This window comes from Aptenodytes patagonicus, chromosome 6 (genome assembly GCF_965638725.1).
Source record: "Aptenodytes patagonicus chromosome 6, bAptPat1.pri.cur, whole genome shotgun sequence".
In the NCBI taxonomy this organism is placed as follows: Eukaryota; Metazoa; Chordata; class Aves; order Sphenisciformes; family Spheniscidae; genus Aptenodytes; species Aptenodytes patagonicus.
Genome location: NC_134954.1, coordinates 70,345,546 through 70,360,529, shown reverse-complemented (window position 1 = coordinate 70,360,529; position 14,984 = coordinate 70,345,546). Strand labels below are relative to the sequence as shown.

General features: G+C 35.1%; 1 protein-coding gene across 3 annotated transcripts in view; it reads left to right on the top strand.

The window, feature by feature from the left end:
- The window catches only part of LRP1B (LDL receptor related protein 1B), a 780,133-nt gene that overhangs the window by 673,861 nt on the left and 91,288 nt on the right, over positions 1-14,984 (top strand). For all 3 annotated transcript variants that reach the window (XM_076343117.1, XM_076343116.1, XM_076343115.1), the window contains 6 exons: positions 4,791-4,979; positions 5,795-5,943; positions 9,096-9,189; positions 10,822-10,938; positions 11,105-11,224; positions 14,099-14,218. In XM_076343117.1, coding sequence (XP_076199232.1) covers positions 4,791-4,979; positions 5,795-5,943; positions 9,096-9,189; positions 10,822-10,938; positions 11,105-11,224; positions 14,099-14,218 — 789 coding nt within the window. The remainder of the gene's footprint in view (positions 1-4,790; positions 4,980-5,794; positions 5,944-9,095; positions 9,190-10,821; positions 10,939-11,104; positions 11,225-14,098; positions 14,219-14,984) is intronic.

The window sequence follows — 14,984 nt, the reverse complement described above, 5'->3', positions numbered from 1 at the left end:
TGTATGGCTTCTTCAGTAAGCATATTTTGTAGTTAAGAAATCCTAGATGGCATGATTTTCACCGCTGAAATCAAATGAACATTTTTATGTTTAAGTAGAGGTACTCAGAAAATATGAGGGAAACAGAGTTCACACAAGAGAACAGTAGACATTTTTATCAGAGATATGACTTACAGCATATGAATTTATATTCTTGGATCAAAATTAGTACAAAATGCAGGAGAGAGAGAGACACGTACATTTGAAGCCTGTGCATGCTTCTCATATTTCTACATAATCATGTTCCCTCTTAAGGAGTTATGTGGCTCTTCTTCCCTTAAGTTCATGCAGCACTTTATCTCCCTTTAGTATGTTATCTATTGTCATTTTTATTTGTGTTCAAGTATCTAATAATTTTTATTTTCCACTGCTTCTGATCTGTTGCAAACCTCCCCTTCTTTCCCGTTTACTACACACCTGTATTTCTTCCTCCTATTTTCTGCAGCTTTCTGATAGGCCTGTGCAGTCCTTCTCTTTTCTGCCTTCTCTTTCTTATCACATTTCTCATCTTCTTGTTGTTTGGTCAAGCTCTGTTTGGGATTAGCATTCAGTGTAAGAGAATCCATGATTTATGTATAAAATGAAACCCCAGTAGAGAACTAGAGGTGGCAGTAGAAGGCCTGTTAGAAAAGGAGGGATTGCGAGGGACTAGCCCATCTCTGGAAGGAGGAGGCTGTGGTAGGAAAAGGAATCACAAAAGCAAATTTCGGGTGCAGTTTTTCCTCAGAAATTACTTAGGGTGGTGATTTTGCATTCCATGTTTTTTGTCTCTCATAATTGTTGAGTAAGTTGTTGAATATGCCCCCATAATGCATTTTATTACACAAATAAGAAGAGCAGGGTCTTGAAAATCAAAGTAAGTATCAGTTTGAATTAATAAGATTCTGTTGCTGGCACAAAGTAAAGCATTTTTTTACTCATATATGATGCATAGTGTATGTTGCAGTATATGAAAACTGGCGTATATGTTCTGAGATGTACTGTATTGTTAGATGTAAGAAACTTGAGTCACTGAAATAACTATTGGGGACTTAGTGGAAGCAGTCAGATGAGTAATACTGTTCGGGCAAGGATTTATGAAAGGGGCTAAAGGCACTTCTCGCCTCTTCCCTTACGCCATAGCAGCTGTCCAGTGTGCCCGTCCCTGATGATGGAGTCTGAGTCCTGTGGTGGTTGGGCAGTTATCCCTTTTCTGACTGAACTGCACTTGAGTTATAGTTGTTGAGATTTCTTCATCTGAGAGAAAGAAAAAGTAATATGCATGGGTTACAAGGGATTATTCAAGGATTTGATGCTCTAACAATGAAGGGACAAAAAGCACGTGTAGTAAGTGCTGGTCTAGTAAAATACGTACAGACTGCTAGAGCTGTCTCCAATAGATTGTTGGTCTGCAGGTGGGGTGTTTTTTTAGTTATTTTTGCTCAGTGTTTTGAGATATGGATCAGGCTTCAGCTTACTTCAACCCAATTTTGGAAGCTTTCATAGAGGCCATAGGGTGACATTGTTATGAGAAACCTTAAAAGAAAAAAAAAGTCTATTAAATACATCGGTAATTCTGGAAAGTAATTAATACTAAGTGAGTGCAATTCTCATAGCTCTGTGTTAAAATATATGACTATTTAAATTCTCCATTAATTTGCTGGTCGAGATCTGACCCCTATGTTGGTGTAACATAATTTTTGTGTTTAACAGAATATTTTACTTTCTTACAAATGGATCGTCAAGTAGACATCTTGATTAAATGTTTTCAAACAGGTGATGCAGGGGAAGCAGCGGTACTTATCAGTTATGACTAACTTGGCTTTACTTTGAATTTGCAGAAAGTAGTCCATTTTCACAGTGCTTGCCAAAGAAAGGAGAGCAATTAGTCTCACTTTCCTGTTTAAAACTGATTCAGACCATAATGTACGCTGTGAGGTTAGTAATTAGTATTGCAACTAATGTATGCCATTTATGAAGAGGTAGATCAGTAATGCAGCTAGGGTTCTCTTGAAGTTAAAGGGAAGACTGAAGAAAGAAAATGGGTGTTTCTTCTACTACAAACATTTATGATAAATCGATAGCTGTCATCACCTGAAATTTTGGAAAGCTTGAAACACTGATGTCCTCAAAGGCAAAGAATAAAGAGCATGAGAGACTATTTTACTGTTCCATCAGAAAATAAGATGTAAAAATTCCCTCACAGTTTTGTGTTCATTTTTTGGGGTCATTCACAGTTGATGTGAACTGTAGATTTTATAACCTATTACATGTCAACAGTTCTGATGTTCCATTGTTTATAATATACTAAAAGTTAAAGAAAAATAATATTCAGCTATGATGGAACTATTCCTCAAACAGTAAAGTAAATCAGAATTAGCTGCCGTTGAATGCCTGTTTTCAGAAACTTCCTGCAGTCTTTACAAATGTACCAACTGGAAGAAAATACATTGAGTTTTATGGTCAGCTTAGAATAATTTTTATAAGAAATACTTGCATCCATTGATACTATACTTATTTTCTGTGTGTTTTACTTTACATATATTTTTATTTACAATTACTTGTACTATTTTATTTAACATAGTCCATTCATTGCTTCCTTGATTGATTTTTTTTTTTTTAATAACTTTCTCCAACTTTCATAGTCACAGCAGAGTACCTATAGCTTTTATAGCCATAAATGATGGAAGCTCCTGAAAGAACTTTGTTCAAATTTGTGTTGAACATTACTTAATGATAAGTTGACTGTAACACAGAAGCCCATTAAAATTATAAAGTTACTCAAAGGTCATTCCAGAGAATGAACTGCTCTCTTTTTCTAGAGGTCAGAAACAGTGGCAGAACAAACGACAACTCTAATCTGCAAGTGTTTAAATAATTGCCTTTTTCAACTTTTGACCAATATGTGGCGATGATGGAAAATCCAATCTTTGGAAAAAGATACTCTGTTATAGTTCTTTTAAAGAACATAAAAAAGAGAATATAATGTTTGTTACATTGTGTTGTATATTGTGGTTTTGTTTTTAAGATAATTGGAAGATCTAAGCTTCTAAACCTGGTGCTTATAGAATTGGCTTTAAAAAAAAAAAATCAAAGAAAAATGTACTTGAGTCATCAGCTGTTTTCTGAAACGCAGCTCTCTAGCTGTAGTATTTAACATTTTATGCCAAACATTAAACTTAGCTTCCCTATTAATAAGGTGTGATGAGAGAATCCAGACAGTATGTGTTACTCCCTTGAATCTTTTTTAGTTAATGAATATAAAGTTTCATCTGGATTCTGATGTATGCATGATCCATTGAAGCTAGGATAAATTGTATGGCAACCCACAAACATACATAGAAACAAAAGTAAGCATTTACTCATACACCTGTACTCAGGATATGGTGTTTACTTGTAATTCCTGGATGGCCAAAAAGAGGGTGACTGCTAGATGTCTTTTTCATTGGTGGGGAACAATAAAAACAACCAAATCAAAATATTTTTCCTACGTAAATCCTCTTCGTGTGCATTAAGGCTTTTACATGCCCATTTATTCTGATTTTAATCTTAACTGTGATCAGAATAAGAGAAAACAAAGGGAAAAGCACATTTATTTTATTTAGAAAGACTGGAGTGGTATCTTTGACATCTTTAATTTGATGTCAAAAGTAGCAGCAAGGGTCATATAGTACTATACTATGTAAGGAACCATGCCAAAGTTGCCTATGTAATAAGTGCCAAAATTAAGATTTCTTTGCACTTGGACTAATTTCTTAAAAATGTTATGAAGCTCTTTAAAAGAATATCATACTGTTATTTCAGTATAATGGCTTTGGTATGTGTAAACATACAAGAAGGGAAAATAATTTCAGGTTAAAAATGGCAGACTCAGCTGCTCTGATCTGCCTTTTCAGCTCTATCAGTAATTAGTGATTCAGTGACAAAAGATTATAATTTACAAATTAACCATTGTGGTCAGATATTCTTCTGTGACATTTATGATGACAGCTATATACGTTAAAAGAAAGAAGAAAAGTGGAGTTCAGTTTATGTTTACGAAGAACAAATAGTTCGAGAATAAAGAGTATACAGTAGGATAAAGAACACTCCAAAGTGGTTTCTCCCTTTTGTCCTTCCATCCTTTTTAAAATGATGTTGGCTCATAATTTTCTGATATTGTAACAATGGGGTATTATCATCACTTTGTTTATTTTCTTAAATTGTGTGGTTGGTTATGCTAGGAATAAGCAATAAGCCCTCTTACTGCTATGTTTATTTTAATGCAAAACTTTTTTTCCCCCCGTCTCTCTTGTCAGTATATTTTGTGGAAATAAAGTGCTGTTATAATTGTCTTAAATAGCGTTAAACGCAGCGCATCTGGAGATGTATACTACCTTACGTTTTGGATGTTTTCTAATAACTTTTATTCCCCTAAAACAGCAAATGAATATTGGCCTTTTGTAAAGAGTAGGTTAAGTTATATTTATGTTATGTTCTACTTTAAAGCTTAACATGGCATTGGTTTAGAATCTGGAGGCGATTTTTGTTAACTGAAATTCTTTCATTTCCTTAACACTGATTGGGCCAACCAATTCTAAGCAAGCAGAGCTCGTACCCCATCCATCTTTATCGTAACTGGTAATAAAGAACCCTCTGGGCCTGACATATTGTCATGACAGTTATTCTCAAGACATTATATAGCAGTTGTATCTGTCAACCCATGCAGTATGGGATATTTTAACTGGCAGTCTTCCAAGAGCGAACATTAATCTTAACATCTCTTCTTACAGTCCCTAATCAAGATATTCCAGGGGTGATTGCACTAACGTTGTTTGAAGACTACATCTACTGGACAGATGGGAAAACCAAATCGCTCAGCCGTGCCCACAAAACCTCTGGATCAGACAGACTATCACTAATTAACTCATGGCATACCATAACAGACATCCAGGTGTATCATTCTTATAGGCAACCTGATGGTAATTATTCTGTCTGTGCTTTCCATACAGCACATTGATGTATTTCACTTAGTAGCCAGTTGCTGAGTTAATGGAAGCTCCTTTACCTGCAGTGATTTATTTTTATTTCTGTTTTGTTTCAAATAGTGGAAGTTTTCAAATTAGCATATTTAAACATAAATCTGTGATTAATGTTGTAAGTATATTTGGTATTAAATAAATGTGATGTAACTTGTTCAGTGGCGAGATACCAATTTGTGTGCTTAAAAATTAACCCAGCTACTGACTGGAAGTACAGAACTGCTAAGTTGCATTACAGTCAAAGTTACCAGTTATCAAGACAGGGACAGTGTATTATGAAAACATTTAACCTTATTATTTGAAAAGTAAGAGGGTGTTAATAATACAGAAGAATACTGTTATTTAGAAACTTGTTGGACTGAGGGAATGTCAGAGAATGTGGGCGTTATGATTGTGTCTGATCTCCTGATGTCCCCGTATTGGAATTGTAACTGAATACAATTTGGCACTTGACCTAGATAAGTTAAGTTTTTTGTCTCATTATAAAAAAAAAAAAAAACCCAAAACCCTTGTGCTTTTTTCTTCCTATCATTCTTTCAGTATTGAATCTACATCCATAGTAATAATTAATTTTTGAATACAACAGAGAATAGCTTAAAGGGAAAAGGAAAAGGTTGCCTCTTACGTGTTTTTGATTTGAGACGTTCCATTGTAAAAATAGTATGTGTAATACATTTTTATTCCCCTATAAAGCAGATACCCTGAAGTATACTGAAATAATAGGCTCTGATATTCTTTTCCTATTCTGTCCACAGTGTCTAAACATCTGTGTACACTAAACAACGGTGGTTGCAGTCATTTATGTCTTCTAGCCCCTGACAAGATGTATACTTGCGCCTGTCCCACTAACTTTTACCTTGCTGCGGATAACAAGACGTGCTTATCGAACTGCACTGCCAGTCAGGTAAGTGCATACGTATGGGGGAAGGGAGAGTGGGGATTATATTTTACTGTGTTTCCACCTGCTTTTAAATAATGAATGCTGGTGCCCATTAAATGTGGAAGCATCAGTCAAAGGAGCTGAAGACTAGGTAACTCATGGGTGCATTTAAAGTGTTTCATCTTCAAGGCTATTAGTTGAAAATAGACTTGCAAATGCCTTTTTTCCAGAGAATGAAGAACTTGTTCCCTTTCAAATGTGGATGTTTCTGCCAGTCACTAGAACAAATACAGCTACTAAACCCATAAAAATTGCTTTGAGAAAACATTTGTATAAAATATGAAACATAAAAATACAAAGCGTATATAACAATGATACAAAGTGTATATAACAATGATTTGGGAGTATTCCTGCATGAATGAACTCTACATTAATACAAGAAAACAAGCTCAGTCCAGTTAGCTAGGTAGGTAAACGTTAGGGTTACATTAAAAACAAACCAGTAGCTGAAATGGAAATGGTAGAATATGCAATTAATTAACAATTGCATCAATTAAAACGTTGAATTCTTTATGGGAGGTGGATTCCTTTGTACTTGAAATAAATATTTGGTGATTTTTTTTTTCTTAAAATGTAAGGTAGATTAAGTAGAACATACTGATTTCTTATATGAGAACCACTTTGATAAGTCTTTGGACTGTTCTACGCAGACAATTAGTTGGTTGATTGTAATAGTACATATGGCCTTTAAAATCTTTCTAGTAGTCCAGCTTTTCTAGTAGTCCACTTTTATTACATGTATGCTAATGACCTCTTACAACCTTCTACATCACAATGCATTTTGTCTGTACTCATTAAGGAATGGGGTTTGCTCTTAATTTTTATGGAACAGTGGTCATTTAATAAATGATGTACAGTTTCATTCAAGTAATGTTGTTATTTAAGAAACCTTCCCACTGTCTTCCTCTGTTCCCTTAAGGTAGTGTTTGGTGTGATTTTATGATGTTCATCATATCTTTTCTGTTTAGATTGTCTGCTTGTTACTTCCCATTAAGTGATGAACAAAAAGAAAGTGTAAAACACTTGTAAAATGAGGAATTTCTTACCTATTTTTCCCCCATATCTAGCTTCTCAGATTTGTTTGGTTAAAAAACCAGCACTTTTTTCTCTTTTCTTTTTTCTTTTTTTTTTAATTTTCTTTAAATGGCACTGGAAGCTTATTCCACAGTGAATTTGTATGCTAACAGTTGATTGAATGGCTCTATTCCTTTCTAAATAATTCATTGGTAGTCTGAATTGAAGAATAGCATCACATCTTGGATCCTCCAGGAGCAATATTTTATCACTTGTGGATTCCATAGGAGGGAGAGCAGGGTTAAATAGAAGAAGCTGCTTCAGACAGACAGTTACAAGTTGACATTGGTTATTGGTCATTTTCTTCCAATTTTGAAATCTGTTTACTGTTTGATAATTCGTCAATCTGATGGCATCAGATGCAGAGATCAGTGGCAAAAATATACTTTGCTACTTAAGATTTTCAGATGATGTTGTAAAATCATAGCTGTTCCTATGATGTAATTGCTCTTGACAACACACCCACTGTTAGCTATTTCTGATGAAAAGCAGTTGGGTGGCTGATACGCTGGTCTTGCACGTCTACAGACTTTCAGCTGTCTTTTGATGGCTGATCTGATGTGAGAAATTATTTAGTACAAAACACATCAGACTCAAAACACTCACACCAAAACTCAGGCCGTTGCAGGCCGTTCCAGGCACACCCGTATGACTCTGACTCCTGATTTTGCAAAGTGTCTGGCTCCCCAGTTTAGAAGGGAATGCAAGCATTTTCATGCAGAGCATAATAGCATCTAAGAGTTAGTACCCGTTTCCTGGAATTAAATTCATAATGTCATCTGAACAGCCTGAAGTCCCTTGTGGTAGGCAGAGCGAGACTAGCACTTTAAAACAATTAAGCAGCAGGAAGGCTATGCTACCAAGTAGAAAATACTAGGAATGAGAATTGTCTGAGTTTCTGTTTGTCTCTTACATTTGGAGGCCTTCTGCTGAGCTACTCTGAGGTGCATACCTTTGTGGAACAGTTTAACAGTGTAGAATAGCTGCCTTTCAAACCCAACCTGTTACACGGCATGTCCCTCAATGTGGTACAAGAATGATGTAGCTCCAACTATAGGTCCTACTACATTAATGGCCACGGAAGCCTAAATTTTCTTGGCAGAAAAGATAAAACTGAGCTAATGCATCAAATTTAATATAGCTTTTAAATACAGCTTTATTGAATAATCAATGATTTTAAAAATGTGAAGAAATGAAAAAATTATGCCTAGTCACAGAAAATAAAATGCCTTGGACTTCTAAACCTGTTGGTTTCCTTCCTTTCTGTGCTCATACAGAGACCGGGTAGGAAACAGAACATTTCTTAAAAGTTGCTGATAATCTGTCCAGAATTTTCTCCCTCGCATTAGCCACATAATGAACTCTGATTTTAGGTTTAGCCCTAGAAGATTGCATCAAGTAATCTACTTCTTGTTTTGCATTCCTCTTTCAGTCAGAACAAAGGTACAGTGTTGCCTGAGCTCAGAGTAAAGGCACTGCCAAGGTCTTACAAAGGATTTTTCTTTTCTGTACAAATATTTTATCCTTTTGAAAGGTTGGAAGGCCTAGCTTCTGGTTTCCTCATTTAATTCAAACCATATAAGCAGTACTGTATTCAAGTACAACACTGCACGTTAAGGCCCTCTTCTGTAACTGTGGGTGGTTTTTTTGTTTATCTGGAAAAATGATATCAAGTCTGCTTCAACAGCCCACAAAGAATGTTTAAGAATTGAAGTGCTTGTTTTGAATAAGATCTTAAAGAATCAAATCATAGAATGCAGCAAAATACGACGAGTGGTTTATATCAGGGGCACTATAAGTCAGCGTAGCAATGTCATTGGAACTACAATGATTTGTATCAGTGGAAGTCTCAGTGCAAAACATCTCCGAAAAAAGAGTACTTAAAATATAAGTTTTATAAAATTAACAGCCAGAGTTGATTAATGGAACAATGACTTAAGCAGTGGATCTAATTTTTCATAAACTGTACTATTTCTGTTTAAAAAATAAATAAATAAATATTCATCTCAAAGCTTTTCTTCCTTCTTTCCTTCCTTTTACAGTTCCGTTGCAAGACTGACAAATGTATTCCATTTTGGTGGAAATGTGACACTGTCGATGACTGTGGAGATGGCTCTGACGAGCCTGAGGAGTGCCGTAAGTGCATTCGGAATTTGGAACCCAGTTTTGTCATAGGGTCCAAATCAAATATAATGCTTTATAGATGTTAGGAAGAGGAGTTTTTGGAACGCTTTTGTTTTGCAACACTTTTTTTCTTTCCTTGGTCTCTGTCAAATTTACAAAGGGTGCAGGCTCTTGTTTGTCAGCCTCTAAAAGATTTTCATTAACTCATAGCTACTAAGGGTCTTTTAAGGTCTTTGGAAAATCATAAGAACATGTTTTTCATGTTTTAAACCTTTACTTGATCCCATTACATTTTGCTAAAGATTTTTATTTTAAAGCTATGTTCTGAGGCTGCTGATTTTTGTACATAAATACAAAATTCTGCCAGGTTTATTTGCTTTATTTTTGTATATAATAGAAATGTGAAATTCTAATCTCATTTGCTTATGTTTCATTGCAATTATCCAAGTTTAGCTACGCATTAGTGTTTAGTGCAATTTTCTGAACAACAACAATGTTCTCCATGTGATTCCTACTAAGATTCTGTGTATTTTTCACAATATGTTTTATATAAATATTTTCATTTTATAGTTTTATAAATATTGTCAAAGGAAAGTTTGGAGAGCTAAATCTCACCCCTCCAGTATGAACAATTTTATGCAATGAACATTTTTCATGCATCCTGTGTAACTTTGACACACTATCCTGAAGGTGGTGCAGATACAGCATATTTCTCGATAGCCTCCCATAGTCGAAATAGTAGATTACTGTAGTATTCCCCTGTTGAATTGTAGACAACTGGAAATCAATTATGATGCTTTCAGCATCCCAAAGGATTGTTGCTGTGATGGTAGCTGACTGCAAGTTCACTTCTTAGAAGAGTACCTTTCTAGTGTACTGGATTCATAAACAGTAACATCTGTTGATGAGGCTATTTTTCAGTCCCAGTCACTGACTACTTTAATACTATTATATTAATCTACATAAATCAAAAGATTCTTGCCTTCTTCCCTTAAGCTTATATACACAAAATGCTCTACTGTGTGTTCTACAATCTTCCAGTTAAGTAACAGTTAATTTGATTTTTTCCATTGAAATCTCTCACCCATATTTTTACAATTTTATAATTAGTTCTTTTTCTGCTGCAGAGGCCTTTGAAGCAAGCTTTAACCTATGTAATCATTCTACATAAGATTGCATTTTAAGCTACACTATGTTTATATAAAATATTACTATAGAGGTGCATAGTTGCTCATTCACTCAAATGGCAGTGGCTGTGAGAAGGAACAATGTTGAACCTTTCATGGGAAATAGAATTAGAGTGGGATAGTGAGTTTCTTAAGTGCAGACTTGAACTCAAGTGTTTAGATCCTAAATAGCAAGTCTCTGTTGAGCTAATAGTAAGCATCAACCTGTAGAAGGTTGCACTCTGTATCATTAGTAAGGTATAACTATAGTTATGCAAATTTAAAATCTCAGCCTTTGAAATTAACTTTGCAATAGTATGTGTACATTTTAGTTACTAATATCTACTCAGATTGAGATTATATAGGCAAATACAAAGGTTTGTAAGTTCTTTTGATTAGTCCGTAGAGGAAGAACAACAGTATTGATACTTTAACCATTCCTCTGACAGTATTCATAAGCAGTTTTCTTTTTTCTCAGCCGAATTCAGATGTCAGCCAGGACGTTTTCAGTGCGGAACTGGACTTTGTGCTCTTCCAGCCTTTATCTGTGATGGAGAGAACGACTGTGGGGACAATTCTGATGAACTGAACTGTGGTAGGTGATTATATACATTGCAGACTTCAGAAACGTGCTAACCTGATTTAAATGCCATGCTTTAAATTCTGTCAAGAAACTATAACTTTATTCTTTTACCTTTCTTTTTAAAAAAAAAAATCTTTTAATCTTTGTAACTTGATTTTTTTTTTCTTTTAACTTACAGACACACATGTGTGTCTGTCAGGTCAGTTCAAGTGCACAAAGAATCAGAAGTGTATTCCAATAAATCTGAGATGCAATGGACAGGATGACTGTGGTGATGAAGAAGATGAAAGAGACTGTCGTAAGTTATGTTTAGAGAATTTTGCTCTGACAACTGTAGCTGGTTTTAAACAAGGAACTGAATTAAAATATGTAAAATACTGTAAATGTCCTCTACATAAAATAATTTGAGGAACATGCAAACCAGTTAATTCACGGGGTTGATTGATGTACAGTACTTCATATACAAGAGAACAACCTAAACTGTTATTTAACAACTTTGGTTTTTTTAAAGTCATTGCAGGGAAGAGGGGTATGTAAACAATTAATTTCAAGCATTTAATTGGGTTTCTGACTTAGGCTGAAACATCCATTTTACTTTCAACCACCTCACAAATGACTCATCTTCTTGAGGCTTTCATCTGCCATGCCTTGCAGCAACACATTTCAATGGAAAAAGCTATTTTTCTGCGTCTTTTATTGGAAAAGATGTAGATTCCTAGCTCCTTCTACATCCTTTTTCTTTGATGGAGTTTTTTACCTTTTCTATTCCCTTTCCTCTGGGGACTTCTTCATTAATTTGCCTGTGTAACTTGATTTCCATTTACTCAGCTTTTAATACATCTTACTTTTCATAAATTAATTTTCACTCCATATTTCTTAGAAGTAGAGAAAATATTTTCAGATTTAGAATGGAAATGTGTTGAATAGCTTGTGGTTTTGATCATTTTGTAATTAAAATGACGGTGCTGTCCTGAAATACATCTCTGTCCTTCATTCAATTCATTATTCAGATCTACTGCTGATCTAAGGTGCTTATTCCTATTTTCTGAATTAGCTTTCTCAAGGTTTGCATATGCTGCATTTCTGCAAAGAACATGGCCTTCTCCAAGGGAAGGGTTGCTAAGGATACAAAGGCTTTGTTCATGGTCATGTTTAATGGCAGTCTTCCAAACAGCTCAGCAGAGCTGTAGCCTCTCACAGACAGTATTATATGTTGGTTTGCATGTTATGTTTCTTTAAAAACTGATTAAGTGGGGCCAAGTAAACTCCTGTGGAAGATAGGGGAGATTGCTTTTTTCATTATAAAGAACGGCACATGGTATATGGAAGGTTCCCAAAACCTTGAGGTGTAGCTGACAGAAATTAAATCAGAGCAGCGGAGTCTGCTGCACAGCAGTGCTCAGGGACTGTGGGAGGGATAGGGTCAGGATCAGCTGTGATGGAGTTGAGAACTTCCCAGGGATTAGTGGGGATAGGACCGTCTGCTGTGACATAAAGCAAGCTTTCGAATTGTCTGAAACTCAGCCATCAACCCACCTGCAAAGACACAGTGGGGAGTGGGGGAGGTTAATTATGTACACTTTTTATTTCTGTTCTATTACCTGGACTTTATTAGCTTCTCTCTTAAGAAAGTTAAATGTGCTAGTTTATATTTTAATAAAACCTCGCTTGTGGCTTCTGAAAACTCTTCAGTTGCCTTTGGGGAGATTACGATGAGGGGAGGTTTTAGATAGGTCTACCACAAAGTTCTTATTGACTTGGGCTCCTGTCACAAGACAGACAATAGATGAGATTATCTATTTCATTCTAATTTCACTGGACTAGAATTCATAAGATACAGACCTTTTTTTCAGCTCTACCACTGTTTCGTTTTATATATCAAGTGACATTGAAAAAGTCATATTTCATACTTAAGGCTTTCCATAAGTAAAATGGAGGTAATTATGCTGGTCTTCCTTGTAAAGCGCTTTGAAATCCCCTGGTGAGGTGTCCTAGCTGAGAATCAGCTTTTTTATAAGTATAGTTAGCAACATAGCCAAGTCTAAATGCTTTTTTTTATTCCAGCACTGTAAATTTATGTATGGAAACGTGACACTGAAAGAAATAATACACTAACTTTTAACAAACCTCAATTTTTTTCATCTTGCAAAACCTAAGAAACAAGAATGATAGTATCAAGGAGCAAATTGCTTTTCAACAGGGATAGGAGAGTTTGTTAAAGACCTTACGGAGTGGGACAAACTTTCATGTGGGAAAACATTATCCAAGAATAGATCATACTGTTTTCCACCTACGTTCAATTCAGTTTAGAACATTTTGGATGTTCTGATACATGTTTATCTCTAAAGAAATCCTTATGCATCTGATCACAAACAGCTTGCTCACAGTCCGGTCCAGATCTATGTCCTTTACTCATCTTGCCTCTATACTCTCACTTATAAGAGTTTAAGAAATAGTGAGATCTGGCATATATGCTTGTGAGGGAGTCGATCTAGAATCAGGTGAGTGCACTGAGGATCTTTTTTGTTGTCAAAAAAGACTGTTCTAGAGTTAAAGCAGTTAAGCTTTACTTAAAGCATCCTGAAAGAACAGGTTGAAGATTAGCTGCATCTTTGCATCTTTATCTTGCTGTAGGATTCATTCAAAAAATTGTTCTGCTAAACTGGAAAAGTGAAATAATTGTCGAACTTTTCTCACCATTTACCCATGGTCTCTTCTAACAGAGAGCACAGAATTTCACCAAAATTGTACATAATTTTGATTACCTTTTCAATCAAAGCATTGAGAGATGCCTTAGTCCTTCAAACTGACTTTCAGAATTGATAACTGGTGTTTTAGGAAGTTAGAAAAAAAAAAAATCTGACTGCTTTTTACTAAACTGGTTTGATTGTATCAATGTTAAGTCTATTTGTTGTTAAAAGAATATCACAATAGACACTTTGTTCATTAGATTCATTTGACCTTACTGATATATATAAAATAATATATAAAAAGAAGACAAAATTATAAACAATATAAACCTGAATGCTGTTTTCTTACAGATGTTATGTAAGTGATGCTAGAGATACCCAATTTCTGCATTTTGAATCCTTAATATTTTTTTTCTTTAAAACAAGTATTTTAAATATTAACAGAAATTTCTAGTTCTAATTTGGCATCCTTTTATTTAAAGCTGAAAACAGTTGTTCTCCAGACCATTTCCAGTGTAAAACAACAAAACATTGCATTTCTAAACTGTGGGTATGTGATGAAGACCCAGATTGTGCTGATGGATCAGATGAAGCTAACTGTGGTGAGTACGCTGGTGGTTTTGAATATATTACTGTAGCTTGATATTTTTGAAAAAAGTAGCAAAAGGAAATAATCATCCCACTTAATACGTCCTCTTTCAATGTATGATAATACCTATCTGATATGATAGCTGTATCTGGCTCATACAGTTCTTGTTGAATGGTAATCTTTATATGAATAGTCTATAAACTTCATATTATACTATTACTTTATTGGCAGGAGCTGTAAATGAATATCTCATTTGGAATACAGTGACATTCTTGATTTTTCTCACAGTATTATCCAGTTTCTGTCAATTTATTCTGCATGCTTTTTTGCTGCTGGAGTTCATACATAGTGAAAAATGTAATAATTTGCAAATCGTGTTTGTTAAGACTGGCTGTGCAGAAGGGTCCAGAGCAGATTCCAACTCGACATGACCAACTTTTGCTTCTCTCTGTGAGCTCCAGGGAGTCACGTGCCCTAACGCATCACTCCACAAACTTTGCATCCCCATAGGACTTCTCCAAGAACCCCTGATACTTATGAAACTTCTGTACTTAAATTTGATAGTTTGAGGAGGCAGATCCTCTACAGAGAGGATCAAGGATAGACTAGCACCATTACCAAACCAAGCCCTATTTTTTCTCAGATTTTACACAATATCCAAAACCACAGTGTTCTACCTCACTGAGGCAGATTTTTTTAGAACATAAGTAACTAGCTTTGAATCCAAGAATTTCTTTCATTGCTTTTTTGAAGATTCATTGTTGGATCACAAATACAAC